At 40.8% G+C, this 22,514-nt stretch overlaps 1 protein-coding gene across 1 annotated transcript in view; it reads right to left on the bottom strand.

Annotated features, from left to right (window-relative positions):
- Nucleotides 1-2,392: 2,392 nt before the first annotated feature.
- slc30a6 (solute carrier family 30 member 6) overlaps nucleotides 2,393-22,514 on the bottom strand; it is a 63,591-nt gene continuing 43,469 nt past the window's right edge. The window contains exons 10-15 of the mRNA XM_044213964.1: nucleotides 21,030-21,078; nucleotides 11,395-11,514; nucleotides 10,133-10,235; nucleotides 9,981-10,028; nucleotides 9,236-9,304; nucleotides 2,393-5,266 (exon numbers count right to left, since the gene is read on the bottom strand). Of these exons, the coding sequence (XP_044069899.1) occupies nucleotides 4,643-5,266; nucleotides 9,236-9,304; nucleotides 9,981-10,028; nucleotides 10,133-10,235; nucleotides 11,395-11,514; nucleotides 21,030-21,078 (1,013 nt within the window). The 3' untranslated portion in view covers nucleotides 2,393-4,642. The remainder of the gene's footprint in view (nucleotides 5,267-9,235; nucleotides 9,305-9,980; nucleotides 10,029-10,132; nucleotides 10,236-11,394; nucleotides 11,515-21,029; nucleotides 21,079-22,514) is intronic.

Genomic DNA, 22,514 nt, shown 5'->3' with positions numbered 1-22,514 from the left:
GGTTTGTGCTGTTTGCCAAAAGAGTCGTCCGAAGGTGCTTCCTGGGCCGACATCTGACAGTGTCCTTCTTATTTAAAGCTTTGGTTGGGCTGCTTTAGGGGTTTTCTCTGTTAACAGAAGTCATACTCAAATCTTTTACTTAAGTAAATGTAGCAATACCACAGTAAAATAATACTGAGTAAAAATTCTTTAAAAACGGCTATAATCAATATTTTTACAATAACAATGTATCGACAGAGAATAATCAGCTGCAGCAATTCCACAAGCCCCAAAAAACACAATTCCAACCGAACAGCGTTATTTGATCCTCTCTTTTACAGCATACTTTCTTACCAGATGTTCATCCAGGTGTTCATATGGGAGTGTTATTATTGTATGCATTGTGGCACGTTATTTCTGTAGTTTGGGGTACTGAGCATTGTTCTTGGATGTTTAGTTGTAATATTCGGGCGATTGTTTGGACTTGATGCTCCACCTTGAGTGCCGCTCTGCAATTGGCCCTAATGCTCTGATTCAGATCTGATTAAAGGAGCTATATGTGAGGATTTTAGTTTAAAACATTCAAAATTTAACTAAAATTATCAACAGAATGTGAAGAAATAACATGTCAAAGACGTCTATGTACTGTGTTGTAGACTTGCTACTGAAGTTAGCATGCTAACCAGATAGCTCCAGCCCATCCTGTCTCGTAATACCACTTTGCACCTCGAGAGGCGACAGTGAGTCACTGTAGCGTCCGGTCTGCCCTCAGAAGCAGCGCTGCCCTGAGGGCATGAAGCCACGTTCGGCGGCAAAGGAAGAAGTGACAGAAATAGAAGCAAAACAAGAGTTAACATCGGCGTTGCTTTCCACCGCTGGAGACACCTCTTGGCAAGTAAAGGGATGAAGTTTGATGCTGAACTCGCAATGTTTCTTCTAGACTGGTAAGTAAACAGCTGTTAACGTTTGCTAATTAGCGGTAGCTTATAAAGGTAGCTAAATGTATAACGTTACTCAGTGTTAATATGTTCTGAAAGAAAGACCTATGTGAGGGACTGTGCATTTCCTTGTTTCTTACGACGGGGGTGGACACCACAACTTTCTGTATGAATTCGACAGGTGGCCAGTTCTTACATATACTGTAGCTCCTTTCAAGCACTCGTTGAACCACCTGCACCATTTACAGATTTCGCACTCCGCTTTGTTCTTTTAATCTAGAACATACGTTGCCACATGGCTGAGCTGCTAAACTCATCAGTGTAATAACAGCCCGCCTTTGATACAGTAGCTGTGTGGAAGCGTTAATGATGTTTGTTTCAGTACGTAGAATATTCTTCAGTATGGGAACACAGAAGTTACTGCAGGTACTTTTCACAGGAAAATGGAGCAGATTCTGGTGAGAATTCCCAGGAAATACCAGGATCTTAATTCCCTGTATTCAACCCTTTAATGCAGTACCTGAGCTGATGTACTTACTTGCTCTGTAAACGGAGCAGGGAGTTTCATCTTTACAACAGATGCTGTGAGGTCAGAAGGTCACCTGTGCACGTCAGGATACAATGAGGAGAGGCTTCCCATGGAGCTTTTAGGGAGCAGAAAGACTCATCACACGCTAATGTAGATCAGTGATGCCTGGAGAAGCAAATGGATTACGGAGAAGAACTGCAGGTTTTCCTTAGGAGACATTAAAAGACATAAACACTGGTTTGTACAGCAAGTGGAGGGAGCATCTTGAATAAGAACACCCCTTATCTCCTTCTTTCTAATTCCAACTCGGCTTAATTTATCACAGCATGAGATCTACACTACTACACTACGTTTACCTGCCTCTAATTATAAGTTACAATGTGGAATTTCTAACTTCTGACTTGATTGGCCCCTAAAAGAGTAATTTGTTTTTGCTGATGTCCAGTAGTTTAACTTCTCACCTTGCTGCCGTGATGTACAGGTGTACTCCAGGAACCTGTGACATCACTGCTGGGTGTGGTTACGGTAAAAAGCATTTTTGGCCATATCCAATAGAGGTAAAACAGACTTCAAAACTTTCAACCAGAGAGGGTAGTGAAACAGTTTCTAACTTGAATATGTCAGCACACAAAATTAACGCTAAATAAATTCTCCTTTCACAAGATTGAAAACATTCAAATCAGAAAAACCAACACAGTAACATCAGCAGTTAACAATTAACCGTTGCAGCAGAGGCAGACGTGTTTTCCCCACCTTGACAACTAAAAAGCACCAAGATCAGGAATTATATGTATTTTGGTTTTCTAACCTCAAACCTCAGAAAACAAAACCAGAACATTTCTTTTTTTTAACTTCAGTTCATGCTACAGGCAAGAGGATGATCTGCGTTTCATCCAGCAGCTGACGGCTGAGATACAACAGCAGAAATGATGAGAAAAGCTTGACATCAACTTTCATTACCTGTTTTTAATAACAGAGTCCCAGTTGTTCTTTTGAAATAAACATACATGGAATACGTCTCATTAGGGCTGAGTGTCTGATCGAAAGTTTGGTAACAATACTGTTCTTTATTCTACAACAGCGGCTCTGAAGGAACATTTCTGTCTCTTCTGTGTTATAGTGTTAATTCTACATACGTTTGATTTCTCAGCTCTGATGTAACAATTCAACATTTTTACGTGTTTAAGGGCTTTTTGATCCCCTACATCTGAGAAAGGCACCAGAAACCGGTGAGCTGTGAGGAATGAATAAAAAGGAATTACTGTTTTGTGACACTCAGCCCGAGTTCAGATTAAAACCAGAAATAAAAAGAAAACCTTATCACTCATCAACCCATCAACATCCCAGTCAAACGCTCACTCCCAGTAGAGTACATGGAATGGTCCTCTTCAGGAAAATCATAACCTTTTTAATGTTTTCTCTCAGGACGTTCCCCTCACACGTTTCATCGTGTCCTGATAAAACAGATTCACTGTGCTCCAACTCGAGGAGATGAATATGTATGGAGGAATCACACAAAACAAAAAGAGGACGGGCCAGGCTGTAGATGAGAAAATGATGTGTTGCCCAACGTGTTAATATTTGTTTTCAAGAACAGATTCAGTGTGTAGACTGTCAGCAAGACACTAACGTGGAGGTGCAACGATTAGTCAGTCGCTTGACAGAAAATGTATCTGCAACAATTGTGATAATCAATGAATCGCTTAAATAATTTTTCAAGCAAAAATGTAAAAAAAAAAAAAAAAAGTACTGGTTCCAGATGTGAAGATTTGCCATTTCTTCTTCTTTTATGATAGCAAATTGAAAATCTTGTGTTTTGGACTGTTGGTCGGTCAACCAAGAAAATGAAGACGTCAACTTCAGGTTTAGGAAATTGTGGTGGACCATTTTCTTACATATAGTCTGTATATACATAGACCAAATGATTAATCGTTTAATCAAAAAATAATCTGTGAATTATATAAATAATAGTAAGTTCAAGCCCTAAACGTGCTATAACTTAATGTGAGTTTTCTAAGAGAGATACTCATTCAAACCTCACGTGTTGTTCAAGGTTGCTCAGTGTTTTATTGTGTTTGTTTTTCCTCAGCAGCAGTTCTGCAGCCAAAATGGAGAAACTGAACGTTTATATTGACAAACTTACATTTCAGTCAAGTGAAAAAAAAAAAAAAAAAAGTTTTAGAAAACGAGGCTGGCGTGAAACTTAAAGTGGCTTCTGGACCACAACTGATACATTTACTTACAAATGAAAACAATCATGTTGTTTTGGTTTTAAACTCCGTATTTCATGTTTGAATCCAGGTCGTGTGGCCGTAAAAACACTCAGGACACTTTAAGGCAGATGTCGCAATGCTTTTCAACTGATACAAAAAGATTAAACTGGAATTTTTAAATCACAATAAATTTCGTTTTCTAAATCTCCTCCCTCCATTTGGTCCAATCTCTTACGTTCGAGCAATTCTTTTCTCATCAGCTTTTTATTAAATCTTTCTTTGTCTTATATCAGTATTCGTAGGACACTAGAATATCATCAGTGTGTTGTCACCTCTGACCTTTGACCTCCTGACTACTGATTGTTTGTGATCGAGGTTCTACTGTGAATCTCTTTGGATTCTAGTGTCCTTTAAATGCCTGAAATAGAAAATGTAAAGCTGGGATTTAATTTAATTCAAGACTTAATTTCCTCTCACCAGGAATGTTGTTTGACGATGTTGCCCAAAAACGTTTCCTCGCAGTCTTTCCTGTTACAAAAACCCCCAAAAAGCTAGAATAAGTATGGACACGCTGCTCTCTTACGGTCAGTCCCACAGTGAGGTCGTTTCATAAAGGTCCTGATAAAAAAAACCCAAAATGATTCAAACATACCAAATCCAACCAGTCAAACTCTTGGTCCACCTTGTCAACAAAATAAATACCACAACACACTCACCGTCTCTCTCCTGAAGTCAGGAGAGGCTCACGCTACAAGATTCGACACCAAAACTTCAGAGGAAGAATCAGCTTGGTTCTCTGAAGTTATCATCTTGTTGTCACTCTGGGACTAAATGTTGTAGCGTCTGCCGTCCAGCCTGGACAGGAAATAAATCTCATCCGAGTTTCAAATATCTGAACTGAGGTGTGGAGAAACTTGACCTTCATCATGAATCCAAGTATTTGAAAGGTACAGAAGAAGAGTTCTAGCTCGGCACAGTCAGGGTCAGTATGGTCTGTACTGCGACTGTGGAGCCAGAGGGTTGCTGGTTCCAAACCGGAGCGGCGCCGTCGACCCTCCGAAGGCAGTCCTGTAGCTCTGAGAGGAAGGCACGCCGCTCCCGCTCAGACCCAGTCCATACCCCGCCCCCAGACCCTGCACACCGGGTCCCAGCCCGCCGCCGGGCCGCGCCAGGCCCTGACTCAGCATCCCTGTGTAGGGAGACGCTCCGTAGGCGAGTCCCAGGCCTCCGTAGGGCCTGTGGGTGTGGTGCCCCGGTGCGGGGAGGACCACCGGCTGCACATTCCTCCCCGGTGTGTCGAAGGAGAACTCTGGAGGAGGACTGCTGGGTTTGGAGGGCGTGGAGGTCAGCGGGTCCAGCTCTCCTCCTGAGGACAACAGCAGAGGAGGCAGAGAGGAGGAGGAGAGGGCGGCGTAGCCTTCAGCAGGACCCAGAGGAGGACCAGAGGAGGAGGAGGAGACGGTCCCGGTGAGGAGTGGTCTGGTCCAGTCATCTTTAAAGATCTGGACGGTCAGAGTGGAGACGAGTGGCAGCAGCCGGTTGGTGACGTGAGCCAGAACCAGCTGCTCGTTGGCATCACGGCGGATACGAACGTGGGCAGAGCCAGCCTGAAACACCAAGGTTCAGAGGGGCAGAGAGGGGAGCGAAGGGGAGCAGGAGGAGGAGCATATGAGGAGGGGCAGGGGGATAGAAAGGTCAGGAGTTTTACTTTTAGATGCTTTCAAAAATAATAATTACGAAGTGCTTTATAAAAAAAGACAACAAAAAAAGTCAGACAAGACATAAACTGTTAGTTTAGGAAAATGCAAATGAAAGTGATTTAAGAGGCTTTTCAGAAAGTTTAATACGGCCTCTGAGATTTCAGGATCTAGAGTCTGTTCTGTATTTGAAAATGTAAGAAGAACTAAATAATGTCCATAAAAGATGTTTTTTTTTTTTAATCTCAGGGCACAAGTTACTATCTTGTTCTCCCAAATTATTATATTCGACAAGTTGTATGTTTGTGCACACAAGATGAAACTATATTTTTTTCCCCCTGTGAGCTTTAATTCTGCACTTGTGAGGAGTCAGCAACTCTTCCTGTAAATACAGAAGGGCCTGACTACATAACGGCGGTTTTACAAATGACATTTATAGCTACAACACAGCGTCTACACAGCCTGCGTAGTGACACACGATGCATTCAGGCACAGTATTGAGTGTACGTCACCCGGGTTTTGGCAGCTCTCAGAACACACAATCACTGTGGTTACGCTCGTAAAACAGAAGAAGAGAGACTTGAAACGTAAAAAATACACGAGTTGTTTCAAAGCTTGTGTAGAAAGCTGGATTGATTACAACAGAAGCGACTCTGGTCCGTCAAGACTCGTGTGAGAACGGCTCCTGTGGAAGAAACGCCTTTGAAAGCATCAAAATCAAACTGTTGTCGGATTAAATTGTTGCACCGCGTCTAAAGAGCTACATGCTAACTTCCTACAGACTAAATGTATCATTAAGTGCAACATCAGGAACGTCTGAGTTCAACTGATGAAACCAGTTTGAGCACCATCCTAACTACACTTTCATTATATAACACTTACCAGTTGCTAATGGGCTTGAAGAAGAAGAAGAAGAAGAAGAAGAAGAAATAATAATAATAATTCTGTTTCCTAAGCAACCCAGACTGGATGTTATTGTTGTTCAGTGATGCTTGCCTGCATCCGTCAGCCATGAAGCTGCTTTCATCAGTGCTTTTTTAAAAAAGAAAACCCTCCACCAGCCGGATAAATAAACATCAAAATGACTCAATGACCTTCATCACAGCACGTCTCACCTCAACATTCAGCCTCAAACTTCTAAATCTGACCTTAAAACACTAAACTGAGCTCTTCTTTTTGTCCTTGTTTGCTAATTTTACCATCCTCATGGGAATATTCAGACCTCAAAAGGACAGCACGCACGCACGCACGCACGCACGCACGCACGCACGCACACACACACACACACACACACACACACACACACACACACACACACACACTCCCCGTGGGGCAGAAGTGCAGTCAGAGGGTCAAATCAGTTTGGACAGCTGCTCTGTTAGCAGTGGGCAAACAACCAACAGTTGTGTAACTGCAGCAACATCAGTGACAACAACAACAGGAGCAGCAGCATCGATAACATAAATAAAAACAACAATAAACGCAGCATCCAGGCTGATGTAAACAGAGGGCGCTGCTCCACCTACAGGCAGCAGGAGGTACAACTGCTACCTACACACACACACACACACACACACACACACACACACAGCATGGAAGAGTGACTAACACCAACATCAGTGATTTGAAAAAGAGACAGAGGGATTCATTTGCATAACATGACACACTTGCCACGTCATTCTACCTATTCACTATTTCATGAACAGATATAAACCTGTCCAATAAATGTCACACACACAGAAATATTGAGGCCATGACATCAACTACTTTGCAAAAATACCAAAAAAAAATCATGATTTTAACATCCTGTGAAATATTCATGTACTTAAATGTGGATACGACCACGTAGATGGGCTCATATTCTTACATAAAAGCCATCGTCAGTCTTTACTTTTCCATTTTGATAAACATTTGAAGGCTATTTTAGTTAAAAACAAGAATGTGTTTGTCAAGTGTCCTGCATGTTTGGTGTCGTCTAATTTATGTGGAAGAGGTGCAGAATTCAATCCAAGGGAAAAAAAAAAAAAAAAAATCATGTTTTCTCCTTTGATTTTCTGTTTTTTGGCCACGTGTTGAATAAAAAACCTGCAGTTTGAGTGATGCTGTTTTTCTACTTTTCAGATCAATGCTACAGAACAGTGATGAAAGATGTGATCACTGTTATCTGATATTTGAGGGTTGCACATCCCTTTGATTCTGACATGTATTTTCATTTCCTGACTGCTCTCTGTATTGACTGATCCTCAGTGTTTGTTACATGTCGTACTGTATCTGTAGAGCTAAGTATGTTTTTGGACATCGGGAACTACAATTGTTTGTACATTTCCAAAATGAACTTGCATGACAAAGCACCGGTGTGCTCTACTTCGTTTTAAGCTATGGGGTTCCCTTTTGTCAAACATTTGCCCCGATGAAGGCGTAGTGAGAGGCTTTATCATGAAATACTTGCATTTGACCTCTGTGCACAGAACCTTCTAGTTTTAAATATGATTAAAATGATTTACTTATTTACTTTAATTCACATTATTGTGGCTGATAATTCATTATGAAAGCTGCTTAAATTTGCATCCCTAATGAAAACCTGTGTTCTCAGGGTTTATCGGTGTTGTCATGTGACAGATTTATACCCCTCTCTCTGTCCTGTCTGTATCTCTGCCACCACTATCAAATAAGGGAAAATATGCCAAAAACATAAACTAAACCTTAACTGACAAACCAGCAGTACAGCTTAGTAAAAAATTCTCAACACGAGTTTCACTGACTTGGTGTTTCCGGAGCTTTCAGCCACACAGTAAGTTTTGTCACACTGCTATTTCTATAAAGAATTAACTGTCAGGGCCAACAACACTTCAGTTAAATTAGCTACAATTAATAATTTGTATCCCATTCTGACAGCAGAGTGTGTTTCTGCAAAAAGACAGATGTTGGGGTGTGCGTGTGCTGTCTGTACAGAGTGTATATATATATATATATATATATATATATATATATATATATATATATATATATATGTGTGTGTGTGTGTTTCCAAGGACCTCACTCGCCCTGAAAGCCAGCTGGGCTTGTTTGCCATCGCTACAACAACATGCAACACAGACGACGACAACTCAACACAGACAACAGCAACAACAACAGTGGGGAGAGAGAGAGAGAGAGAGAGAGAGAATATCTCCGGATGAATGACTTGTTCCTTCTTTTCGTCTGGGTGAACACATCGACGAGCAAAACACACAAACTAACAGGAGGACGGATGGAATCGGGGAGAGAGGGGATAATGATAGAAAGAAGGATGAAACAAAGGTGTTAAGATGGAGGGAGCTGTAAATTAGGGTATGAGACCTTTCAGGTGTAAATTAACTATCTGGATTACCAACCAGGCAAAGTGGGCACATGCCCCCAGGACCCCAAACCTCCAGGGGCCAAAAAGTCTCAGGAGCACTGTGTGTCAGTTGGTTGTATGTAAATTGATTAACTGCATATTTGTTTAGGAATCTGCTGCAAAATCTACGGCATCGTCACCTTTTTACCTTTATATCTTCCTCACAGGGTGCATTTTGTTGATTAACGTTAATCAAATTGCCAGAAACTAACTGACACATAAAAAAAGCTGGGGTCAGGTCTTATTATTTTAAAGGAGGACTGGCTGGTTTCTGGGTGTCTGGAGAAATAATGAAGCCGCTGTGTGCACTATACTTGAGCTGAGTCCCCGTCACTGGCAGCTACGTCTAAATAAACAAATAATTAACAATAATTCATTAATAATTCAGCTAATGTGAAAGAGCTATACTGTACACTGTTTGTTTGTACTTGTTTACTAACAGTTACAAACATTTAACAATTTTTCTGCTGCGTCTTTAGTTCTTCGGCTGAGAAACGTACCAGAGATCCGAAGCCCACGGTCCAGAAGTGCTCGTTGCGAACCTCTAGCACTCCGTCCAGAGTCGACACCTGATTGGACACAAAGATGAATGACTCAATGTGTCATAAACTTCACATGCTGTTGTCTGTTGACAGACATTTTTAGGCTATATTCATGAAAATAAAGTCAGAATAATTTTTAATTTTAATAACTTTTTGTCTTCCAACTCTGTAAAAAGTACCGTAGCTGTGCAGGATGAGATTTTCATTCCTTATATTCCTTTCTGACTATAATTTACCTGATTATCAGGAGTGGAGCCGACTGAAAATTATATAATTTCACAAAAAATAATACATTTATTTAAGACCAGTCGGCACTGAAGAATTTACATTAAGCCAAATTCTTCACTGACAGGAATTAAAACAGATTTCTATTCATTGTTTTAACAGACACTGAAAGTTATGTATATCTGCAGTGAACCAAAGTACTTGTATTTTCCAATTCAAACATAAATTAGGCTTAATATTACTTTTTTTTTTTTTTTTACTTATCAGATTTATAACAGTAAAGTAAAGCTTTAATGTCTCCGAGGGGTAATTTGTCTTACAAACAGCAATCAATACAAAAAGTACACACAAATACACAGGTCAAATCACACATTCAGTATGGCTGAATTAAACGTTAAATCAATCCCAAATGTTAAGTTTGTTTTTAGAATTAATATCAATGCTGTTGTTACGAAGCAGCACAGAAGCGCTGACTCACCTCTCTGAGCAGTTTGTCCAGTTGGCCAATGACGTGGGACGGCGTCGTCTGTGAATGAAAGGTGAGAGAAAAACGTTTAATCACGCTACCTAAAGTGTCCTGATGTGGGACTATAGATACAGTACGAACAGAGAGAGGCGTGTCCGACTTGCCTGCAGGAGCACTTTGCCGCTGTAGACGCTCATGGGATACATGGTGCCAAACGTCATGAGAGCGATGGCGACCGCCGACGCCGTGTCCACCGCATTATAGTTACTGAGCAAACACACACACAGCAAAGGAAATCAATGTAATAATAATAATAAAACTTTATTTATAGAGCACTTGTCAAAACAAAGTACAAAGTGCTTCATAGAGAGAAATAAAATACCTCAGGGAATGATAAAATATATAAAAAAATAAACAATAAAATATATTTAACTAAATAAACTAATTACAAAAAGATATAAAAGATAAAAATCAGCTAAAATTGGATAAAACAGAAGAAACTTTCTTACAGAGACATACTGTAAGACCTTTAATTCTTTCTATATTTTTAAGGTGATGGCAGAACGATTTTGTAATTGTCTTAATGCGGATGTTAAAAGTGTTCTAGCTTCGTTAGTGGTGTTTAAGATTAGGGATTCAAGGTAAATACGGACTTCTGATCATTCTTCTTTCGGCACTAACAAATAACAGCAACAGTTCATTTTTATCTTTGAGAAAACAACTGCGCCGCGAGGTCTATTTATCAGCTGTTCAGGAAGCTTCTGATCATATCACGTGATCTTCCTCAGCAGTTGTCATGGAACTGTCACTAAGAATTTGTTGTTCGTGTTGGTTAAAAAACTGATTAAAGATTGTGCAATGCGATAAAAACAGCTAGTAAACGGACCTCGTGGTGAGACTGTTCTTCTCAGTTGCTGTTTCAAAAGGTCAAGAATGAATTTCGAACCTCAGCTTTTAAACCAAAATGGACAAGAAATCCTTAATCCTGAATCTACAACTTCACCTGTAGAGGAAGACCTATAATAACCTATAATAAAACCTACATAAACACATAATCGTGCTAAGATGAGCTCCTGAGCTAGAGGAAGCATGTAAATGTTGAACAGAATGGACTTGTTGTGGAAGTCCCTCATTTTTATATTTTTATCACCAGCACTCTAAATGATGCAGGGAATTTAAAAAAATCTAATTTCCTGTCCCGTCTCTGCATGTTCTTTTTTTATCTGGAGTGTTTCGCATCAGGACACGTTTTAAGTTCAGTGCAGACATAGATCAGGACAGTTTAAAGCAGCGAGAGGGAATTTCCAGCAGCGATGGAAAAGTGACATCACCCGACCCAAGAAAGCCCCCCCTGGTTTTGGTTAAACAGCGACGGACGCTGGTGAATTTGGGGGTTTACCAGCCGCAGAGGAAGATCAGTTCTTACTTGATTTCTATGAGCATGTAGGTGATGCAGAGGGAAAGAGCTCCCGCCACGTTGATCAGGACAAACGGGTTCATACGAGGCAGCAGCACACTGCTGAGACCTGGAATGATGCCACACAAACTGTACGCACACAGACACAAACAAACAGAAACAGGATTAGTGCACACGATCACCTCCAGAGTTTCCCACTGAAATCAACTCCAAATCTCCAGCTCCGAGAAAGGCAAATACAATAAAAAACTAAATAGTCTCATCGTGAAGACATTCTGCTAAACAAAAATTAAGAAACATAAGTCCCTTAAATTGTTTTTCAGCCCAACCTAAGCAGTGCAACATTTTATATCAAGACAATGTTTTTAGTTGAGCATCAATTAATAAATGACCACCAACAAAATTTGTAAAAAGATCAGACTCCTTCAGAGATACTGAGCATGCTCTTCTTAACTTCAGTTGGCTGCAGATGGATTTTAATTTGTTCCAAGAGGACGAATGTATTTAAAGATCAATGTAAAAACACATACAGGAAAATGATAACTTCTTCTGCTCAATCACTGAGTTTAAAAAAAAAAAAAAGAGTGTAACAGTATATATATATAGTTTATTGTGTAGAATATATTATAACCCTTTCCATTTGCAAAATTGACCTTTAAGGACAAGAATGTTTTTAATTTCAACTTATTTAAAATCAAATATATTTGCCATTTTGTTTATTTCTAACTCTTAAAAAATGTAAAATGTGTGGACAATAGTTTTTATTCTACCCTACTTGAGTCAAACAACCCCAGAAACAAAACCCCACCAGCTGCTCCCTCCTGTCTACAGAGCAGGGCTCCTCAAACCTCTGTCAGCTCGAGATTCTCCCCGGGACCCAAACTTACAAACGTCTACATTTATAAACTACTGATAAAGAACACAACAAACCATGACTTTCAAATATATATGAAATGTATTTATTTCATTATAAAAGTACATCACAGCAATAATCAAATTTGCTGAGATTAATGTGAACCTGCCGAACAGGATCCGGGACCTCATTGGACACTATTAAAATCTGCACGCCCCGCATGTAGCCTACCGGTCGATGCGCTGTATGCTGGCAAGTGGTTTAATGCTTTTTGGTGTCTAAGTATTTTGGCGTATGATGACTGTAAGCCCCACAGCTGAGCAGGAGGGCGTCTGTGCGGTGAAATCCGGCTCTCAGTCCGTAGCACTGAAACGCAGCGGAGGAGATCGATAGACAGATCACATCACTTAGTTCGGTTTCTTAGCCTGTTTGCTTTTAATTTTTTAATACATGTACGTTGCAGTTGTTTTAAACTGGTTTAATTCTGTTCAGTGGATCACACAGATGATCCAAGAGCCGACTCATCAGAGAACATGATCACAATCACATCAAATCAATCAATCAAGTTACAGATAATAATGGATCACAACTGTTCTGCATAAACCTGCAAGCATATTTTGGCTTCTGTGTCATCTCAAATTGTAACATTTTCTCTTCTTGAGCAGCAATAGTGCATTTTGTACTCTTAATCACGGTGGGGAATTTTCTTCTTTATCTTTATTGTGTGATGTGGTTAAAAGTGATCTGACACGTGACGAGGGCGGTTTTAACAACAGCTGCGTGCTCTGCACCATCGGGCCGAGAAGCAGATTTAATCAGTGGGACTTGACCGCTGTTAGTTTAATTGAACGAGGTTACTGAGGACACACATCAATAACTCCTCTTCCATCAACTGAGACAAAACAGAGCGAGTTGTTTAGATTTTTAAAAAGGCTCAACATAATTATTTAACAAGTTTAAGTGAAGTCCTGCTGGCAGAGAAGCTGACTTAAGTTATTAATTCCCCTTCTATGAACTAGTAAAATATCCTCTAATCTAGATAAATGTACTTGTATTAAAGAAATCAGATGGGGCCAAAGGGGTCAGCAAAATTGACTTGATAAGATTTCTTAAATCTAGCTATGAAACACCAGCTGAATTTACAAATCAACGTCAATTAACTAGTTATGAGGAGTACTATTCAACCTCTAAAAACAGTTGTGTTAAATCTTCTGTTACTCATATGAAATAGACTGAGTAATCTTAGCATGGGCTTGAAAACGCCAAATTTATAACTTAAAGTCTGCGTTACAAACTTGGGGTGTGGAATTTGAAAGACAAGGGTAAACATCCACGTCTGTAATGAAAAATGCTTTAGAGTTGCATTAAGGAAAGCGTAGGATTGTTTGGAGCATAAGAGGGCAACACACACCAGCGGCGTACGCAAGCGTTATAACATCTGCATCTATTGTTTTCTATGTAAGCCCACGCACTGGCGCCATCTGGAAATAAGACCGTGGTGGATCCTGTGTGGCATCGACACATCGGAACAACAACAAAACTATTCCATTTAGCAGCACAGACCCTCACCAACCTGCCAGAAAAGAAGCAGCTATATCACACTAAGTGAGGCAGCGGTCCAGTGAGTGTTGCACTTGGATGTAAGAATATCTGGGCCTCACTTCTTAATACTAGTGCAGCAATTTGTCTTAAGATCAACGAGATTTTAGATGTAAACTGTACAATTATCCTGCTTAAGATACATATACAAGATATTTGCAGTATTGTTTTTGTCTTGCTTTGTCTTGTAGGAGTTGTAAGAGTGTGCAGAAATCTGTACAGCTGTGTCCATCCCATCAATGCTTGTGTGGCCATTTTTCTGAAAAAGCTCTGATTGACTTCAACCAGGGAAACAGCCATCAGCCATCTAGTTTTCTCTCAAACGACGTTTTGGGATATGAGGTTGACAGCCACGCAAAACATGTCACAATTATTTATCTTGGATAATAAGAAAAGAATATATTTAGAATCAAAAATTGGAGTTTCAATTAAAATATTATATAATGTAAAATCAAGGTGTTGCTTCTTTCTTGAATTGCCCTTTTTGCATAAATACGTGACATAGCGGACATGAGTAAGGACTTTGGTCCTGTTTGGCCTTGAGGGGAAACCAAACCAGCAGACAGCTGCAGTTGACCTCAAACATTCAGCCGATTCCCCAAAACCCTAAACAGAGCCGACCCCGCACGCTCTCTGAGTAACACACCCGGCCCGGTGTTCCTGGAACCGATTAACGGGTCAATGAACGCATCTCCGGGCGGATCGGCCCTGTGCTGCGTGTCAGATTGAATTTCCAATACTTCAAAGGCCAGCGCTCTGAAGCCGCCGCGGCCGATGGCGTCGAGCGCTGTCATAAACATGAAGAGGAGCACGTCGGCTGGGTGCCGCAAGGTGCTTGTCATTAGATAATGTTTAAAAACAAAACAGTGACATGGATGTCAACACGTAATTAATGTCAAACATGTCATTCAGAGAGTCACATGTTCGCCACAGGCAGACCTTTCATAAAACTGAAAACAGAGAAGCGGAGAGGAGGAAAAAAAAGAGTGAAAGCAGGGGAAAAACGGATTTTCACTACCTATTACTTTGTTTAGCCCTAACAAGAAAATGTAACTTTTCACACGTTATTCCTATAATATCGTCCGGCTCAGTTTGAACGAGTGCATCTGAACCAGAGTCTCGTTAAGCTGGACAGCAGAGACAGATCCTACCGCGGCTCCTCAGACGGTCTGCTGGGACTGCACGACAGCAGCCGCAGTGATGTTACTGGGATGTATGAGCGCAGGTTGTGATTCACTGCTGGACGCTGTGTGTTCATATCAAACCCACAGAGGCAGTCAGTAATACAGAGTCTGGGTTTGGAGTCCTGAAACTGAGCAATGAGTCACGACATTTGAGCCAATGGGTTCCCCTCGTCAGATATATGGTGCTTTTTTCTTTCCCTGCAGGAATTTTGATTCGTGCAGAAAATAAAGTTTCATGTTTCTGCAACCTAACATACATCGGTTAATATTTGTTAATAACTGTGACATCTGAAGCTATATACAGTAGCATTATCTTCCTAATTACATTGCATGTGGTTTGAAAAGTCTAATAATTTGTTGGAGTAGACATGTAAAATGTTTGCTATGGAAATTATTTACTTTACAAAAACAACTAAGGATTTAGTTAAGGACGGATGAAGCCAAAGACATTCAACCATTTTTACTTTAATTTCAAAATAAACCCTAAAAAATATAAACTATTTTGGGAGATAATAATCTCCACAGCACCTTACTGTGCCCCAAATTCAGACACTATTAGCACAATAGAGGGAATGAAACTGCAAACTCTGACTGCGCAGATAAATAAAGAGAGGAAGAGGGGAAGTGAGGAAAAGTAATGATGAAGAAATACAAAGAAGGAAAGGAAGGAGGAAAAAGAAAAAGAAAGAAAGAAGAGAGGAAAGTGGAGAGCTGGGGATGAGATTGACAATCCCAGCGATCCCATAATCCCTTTTGATGCATTGATATAATTTGACATGTGACCTTGTGTGTGTGTGTGTGTGTGTGTGTGTGTGTGTGTGTGTGTGTGTGTGTGTGTGTGTTAATCCAGACACGTTGCAGACAGAGAGTGAGGGATTAAAGCAGAGAGGCAAACAAACACTTGATACTCTGCTCTGTTGGCTCCACACTGGGCTGAATGATGAACAGAGGACAGAAAACTGTCACTGAACGCTTTATTTAGGAAAAATGTTTGTACAGCTGTCGGTGTTAAAACTGAATCTGAGAAGTTTTGCTTGTTTTGTTATGTAGAAGTAACCAAAATGTTTTGTTTTGGTAAATGCACAGAAACAAAAGTATTGTACTGACACTGTAATTATGGTTATATGATTAACTTAAGAAAAACATTGATTCCTGAAAACAACTTTTCAGTGATCAAGTTTGGACCTGCCGACTTCCGTCTACATCTGCAGTGTTTAAGGTTAACAATATGGCGGACTGCAGTTGGGTGCTCAGGCTGTGTTTAAGGGTCCGTCGTAGTACACTTGCAGTATTTGTGAGTAGTCAGGTGTGACGAAGTGGATTTCTGGTAATTGCCACGGTTCCCAAGTGCCTGTTAAGACTGCAAGCGTGTGGAAGTTTATCACAGCTCACTGGGACACGCCTGATTAATCACAGGACATCCCGTCACTCACGCAAATACAAATACTGGACATGGCACAATGGAGCTCATATGATTAGTTGGAACAAATACGTAGGTGGTGAAGTAATACAATTAATAAAGTCGAGTTATCTAGAAGCACGTAGGTCTGCTGTGTATTACAGAGGAGGAGCTTGTGTGTAGCTTTTTGACAGGGAACTTGAGATGGCAGGAAGAGGCGGAGCCAGGTGACCTTTCAATTTGTCAGGTGGATTTTTTTTCCCCTTAAGAATGTGACCAGGTGTAACTGTACAGATGTTATTTACACCAGGTTGAGATCAGACCACATCTGGATGTGGTTTGTGACTGTAATTATTGTCTGTCTCAAGATAAGATGTCCAGATACAAAAGTTAAAAACAGACAGATAGAGGTGGGGTTAATGGACTGTACTTGTATAGCGCCTTTCTAGTCTTTACACTACATGTCACATTCACCCCACTCACACCATGAAAGGTGCCAACTGCTCATCAGAAAGAAACTAATCACTCACACCCCGATGGGAGCAATTAGGGGTTCTGTATCTTGCCCACACTTCGACACTCGGGCTGGGGAGAAGCCGGGGATCGAACCGCCGATCTTCCGATTAGTGGACGACCTGCTCTACCTCTAAGCCAGACCCGGGGGCTTATTTTACCTTTAATACAAAGGGGATCCCAAAATACCTTGCTGTTTAAGACAAACGATTTATTCTGGAGGCCAAAATCTGCTGAAAATTAACCTAAAAAAATATGAAACACTTACACACAGACATATATCGATTTCTTTTTGTATTAAAAAGTAATATGACAAGAGTCAGGATTATGATTTGGTAACAATCAGAATCGGCAAAACTTCTTTCTTTCTCGGTCACACACACAATTCTTTTTAAATATCTGTCTCCCTTTTCCCCCACTGGCAACTTTCACACACACACACACACACACACACACACACACACACACACACACACACACACACACACAGCTCAGGCCTCTGGCTGGTGAGGCCGACAGAGCAGCAGGCTTTATATAACCCAGTTGGCCCCAAGACCCTGCTGGGGTTAAGTAGGGACAGGCTATTACAACACAGACAGTAACACACACAATAACGCACACATACAACCAGATACACACAGTCAAGCAAACACATTACATGCAAACACACACTGGAAAACGCACACATACACACATGCAGACAGGCTTCTGCACACACACACACACAAATTGCTTGTATGAAGGCATACAGAGCATCTCTCTCGCTCTCACACACTCACACACACACACACACACACACACAGTTAAAGACTGGAAACTAGGCTGGGACGTCCTGTTCATTTCTGCCCTCTCAGCCAATCACAGCTCAGTTCTGCTGCACAACTCTCCAGGCTGTCGCCCCGAGTAACCTGCACCAACTGAGCTGCTGACTGTGTCTGTGTCTGTGTGTGTGTGTGTGTGTGTGTGTGTGTGCGTGCGTTCAGACTTCACCCACTTCAGATGTGGGAATACACAGCGGGATGTAATATTCATCACAACAGTCGACACTGAGCATCAGTCTGCTTTGGAGCAAGTCTATATGTTACTATGGCAACATAAAGATGTAACGGGTGTGGAAACTGATTCATTTCATCTATTTCTGATGACGTGTTTTAACGATTTCCTCTATGGTATGGTAAATTTGCTAGACTTGTATTAAACAGACAGCCATCCTGCCCTGTGTCAGTGGTTAGGATGGAGGTAGTGATGTCACGGCGTGGGGAAGATTTTCTTGGCCCGTTAATACGAGCTGAGCATTGTTTAAATGCCTCAGCCCACACGAGGGATGTTGCTGACCATGCACTTCCCTGTATGGCCACAGTCTATTTATCTTCTTCTGTGCAGCCAATTTAAGACACGACAAATGTAGATAGAAACACAAACTCACTATGGGACATTGTGTATCTTAAGTAAAAAAAAAAATTAAAATTTAAAAAAATCTACAAAGGGAGGGAGAAGAACAAACAAGCAATTTAAATACTTACAAGATCAAACGAACTATTTACATATTTACAACATGTAGTAACATCTTAATCCAGAGAGAAAAGAGTGAGAGAGAAGCACAAACGAACTATTTACATCCTTACATCCTGATCCAGAGATCCGGAGAGAAAGAGTGAAGCTGTCGCACGCTGACTGCCTCGTCAGAGGAGAGGAAGAGAGACGCTGTTGGCAGAACATCTGCAGTGTGCGTGGGAATGAACTATATAATGTATTTGAATATATTTCTCGCCTTTTCCCTGATGGTTTGAATAAGTCGCTAAATGTGTCTCTGGTTGCTTTTTAGAAATAAAGTCGCTAAGAGGGTCTGAAAAGTCGCTAAATCTCAAGTCACCAAGTTGGCAACACTGACTGAGCGGGACCTTTTACATTACACATACTTTCGTGCTCTCTGGTGGACAAACTGTTTCTAAATGATCTCAAAAATGTGTTTGGTGTTTCTGTACTGCATTTTCTTGTTACATCCCGGCCGACATAAACGCTGATACCATTATATCTGTGATAAGATCAAATCAGCTGGTGTAATGGCAGGGCCCTAACATTTATATACTGTAGCTTATAAACCGTGTTTGTTATCCTGGGTTAAAGAGGTTTAAGTGAACCATTAAAGTCTAAAACCAGTTTCAGAGGCTTTTTCTCCCTGACTGGGATAAAATTCTGCAGAAACCATTCACATCAACAGAATTGAAGATATATTCAATTCTGGTGCAAAGTATCAGCTTCCAACCACAAACGTCAGGTGTCACACATTACAGTCTCACGTCTGCAAGGAAGCGATCCGTGCCAGAGTGTTTATTCAAGAAAACCAACACAACATGTGAAATTAGGAGCACTGAATAGTGTGTCAGCGTCTGCATGTTCTAGCACTTCACTGAAGGTACTATAAATCACACAGTATGTATTGTACAGTATATTCAGCCAAATATCAAAATCAAAAACATGTTTATTTTCACCTCAAATAGAAATTTGTTGTGTCTTTTGCTTTTTTTGTGCACGACTTTATACAAACTTCCCCAAATTCTGCCTGTCATATTTGGTTTATTTAGTAACTTTGTGGTCTTAGATAAAAATTTAATTAATATTCTGTAGGTTTGAACAAAGCTCGTCACTTCATCATGAGTTTAAAATGACAGCGCTGCTGGAGTAAGGCAGCAACCAGCAATTATTCTCATTATCGAGTAATCTGCAGATTATTTTCTTGATTAATCGTTTATAGTTTGGTCAGAAAATAAAATGTCCAGTCCAAGTTGACTTATTGAAATGTCTTGTTTTGTCCAACCAACAGTCCAAAATCCAAAAATATTTAGTTTACTATAATAAGACAAACTAAACCAGCATATATTCACATTGGAGAAACTGGAAAAAAAACATGCTTGAACGATTCAGTGATTACTGATGTTGGCTCATTTTCTGCTGAATGATTTATCAACTAATCGTTTCAGCTCTGTGCGTCTGCAGAGTGGAAGAGGTTGGAAATTAAAATAAATGAAAATAACCTGCCTGAGACAATGTGATGTGCAGTATGAGTTTGATTTAAATCAGCGCAGACAATAACAAGGCCACTGTAGACTGACGTACTGCACTAATGTACTGTGGATTATTAAAAATAATCCTGTAACAACCCAACAGCTAAAAAGATGCATCTTGTTTTGTTCTGAACAAAGAGTTTAGAAACCCAGACTTTAAACAACACATGCACACATCCTTGTACTTCTATCTTTGTGAGGACCGTCATTGACATAATGCATTCCCTAGCCCCTTACCCTAACCATCACAACTAAATGCCTAACCTTAACCGAACCCTAACCTAATTTTACCTTAACTCTTAAAACCAAGTCTTAACCTTCAAACAGCCCTTTGAAGTTGTGAGGACCGCCAAAATGTCCTCACTTTCCAAAAATGTCCTCACTCTGTAGGTAAAAAAACAAACATGTTTCAGTCCTCACTATGTAGCAAGTACAAGTTCACACACACACACACACACACACACACACACACACACACACACACACACACACACACACTTGAGAGGTGATAGCCAGCTATGGATAAAGTGTAGTTTTACCAAAAGATCACTCTGATAACAAAGCTGCTGTGACCTTTGACCCTTAGACATCTGCCCAGCTACCCCTTGTTGACCTGGGTTTGTGTGTGTGTGTGTGTTCTCATGTCACTGTACTCTTTGGGAAACAACAATAAAACTGATCTTACAGCTGCCTGCAGCAGCACTCAGGCCCCGCCCCCCCGATCCTGTGACCTCACGGCCACCACACTGACCGAGGGTGACCTTTGACCTCAGAGGGAGGCCATATGTGCCTGTATATACAGATACAGGCACGTTTACCAGAGTCAGGTGTGTGTGTGTGTGTGTGTGTGTGTGTGTGTGTGTGTTGAGTCAGTGTAAGTGGATCCATCCTGTTCCTACCTGAGACTGAGATCTGCTGATGAAGGAGAGAGACTGAAACAGAGAGAGAGAGAGAGAGAGAGAGAGAGGAGGGATGACAGAAAGAGATAAGCAGAGAGAGAAAAAAGGACTAAGTGATGAAGATGTTCTTACCTTCGACTCAGATCTGCCACATGTTCCTGAAGCCAACTGCTGCTGGCCGCTAGAGCCAAAGACAGAGAGATTCCTTTAATGTACAACATATCGAACAATTTAAATAAAAATCCTGCCCAGTCTCCATCAGTGTGTTTATATAGGTTCCTGTTGGCTTTCTGCTATGTAAATGAGAAACCTGGTTTCTGTAAGCAGGGTAGGGGATTAGTCTCTCGGCGAGGTTTCTGCTGGAGAAAGTCAATGTCTTGGCCTTGTATGCGTGTGACTGGGTTTCTTTTGGTGCAAGGAATTAGTGTTTTCTGAAGTCGCAGTGAAGTGTCAGCCCTCATGGTCCCATTTCTACATGTGTAGTTATCCAGTCGTGCATCTTTTATTCACACGTGTCACAGTCTCTTTCTTAAGACCTGTCTGCCTGTTTTAAATGCCTTCAGCCCCAAATTGCAGCACATAGTTAATAACTAAATTTTGCCAGTTGCTTTTCTCATAAATACTTTATACAAACGATTAAAGTTAGGGCCGCAACTACCCATTATTTTTTTCATCAATCGTTTAATCATTTAGTCTATAAAATGTCAGAAAAGAGCCCAGAGCCCGAGGTGACATCTTCCCATTACTTGTTTTGTAAGACCAACAATGCAAAACCCAAAGATACCTCACATCTGAGAGCGCGGAACCAGAAACTGTTGGCATTTCTGCTTGATAATTGACTTCAATGATTAAACTATTATTAAAATTGCTGATTATCCTTTGATTAACTAATCGATTAATCAACCAATTGTTTCAGCTCTAGTTAGATTAACTTTCCAATCCAAAAGACTACACTGAAACTTTTGTGCTTGTGAAGAAAAATTGTTTTATGTTGTCTCAGAAGCATCATACGTCTCTGGAGTATAAATCATCTATAGTCTGACGTGAACTGAGGAACAGAGAACTTTGCAGTTTCAGATGGGGAGAGGAACAGAAACATCGTTCCGGTTCAATGCTGCATGAAATATTAAGACACGCAGATGTTTCATTTCACAGCTGACTCCATCAACTCCTACAGATTTAAGCGCTGCAGCTTCACATCAAACAATCTCAAAAACTGCAGCTATTCTAAATGTGTGAGAGCAGGTACCACTTTTGCTCAGATCTCTTATTTTTGGACTCAAACTCTCTGATTAAACTATTTAGATAGAGACGTGCAGCGAGCGAGCACCCTCTCCGTCATGATGAGGGATAAAAATACTTTTTGGGGTGTGTGTGTGTGTGTGTGTCGAGCGGATCACCCACGCTTCTTTAAAAAAAGATTAGCGCTCTCGCTCCGCTGCATCGTCCCACCTTTAATGTTTGACGACACTGCGATGCCCGAAGGCTCGACGTCGGGTCAAAGGCCCTTCACATCCCATCCTGCTCAGATCTGAGTGTGTGTGTGTGTGTGTGTGTGTGTGGAGGGGGGGGGTTTGTTTGTTTTGCTAGCAGGGTGAGTCAGTCTAAACAAACATT

The sequence above is a fragment of the Siniperca chuatsi genome, linkage group LG11, assembly GCF_020085105.1.
Source record: "Siniperca chuatsi isolate FFG_IHB_CAS linkage group LG11, ASM2008510v1, whole genome shotgun sequence".
Classification (NCBI taxonomy): domain Eukaryota; kingdom Metazoa; phylum Chordata; class Actinopteri; order Centrarchiformes; family Sinipercidae; genus Siniperca; species Siniperca chuatsi.
The sequence above is the reverse complement of the archived record's forward strand: the minus strand, read 5'-3'. Positions and strand labels throughout refer to the sequence as shown.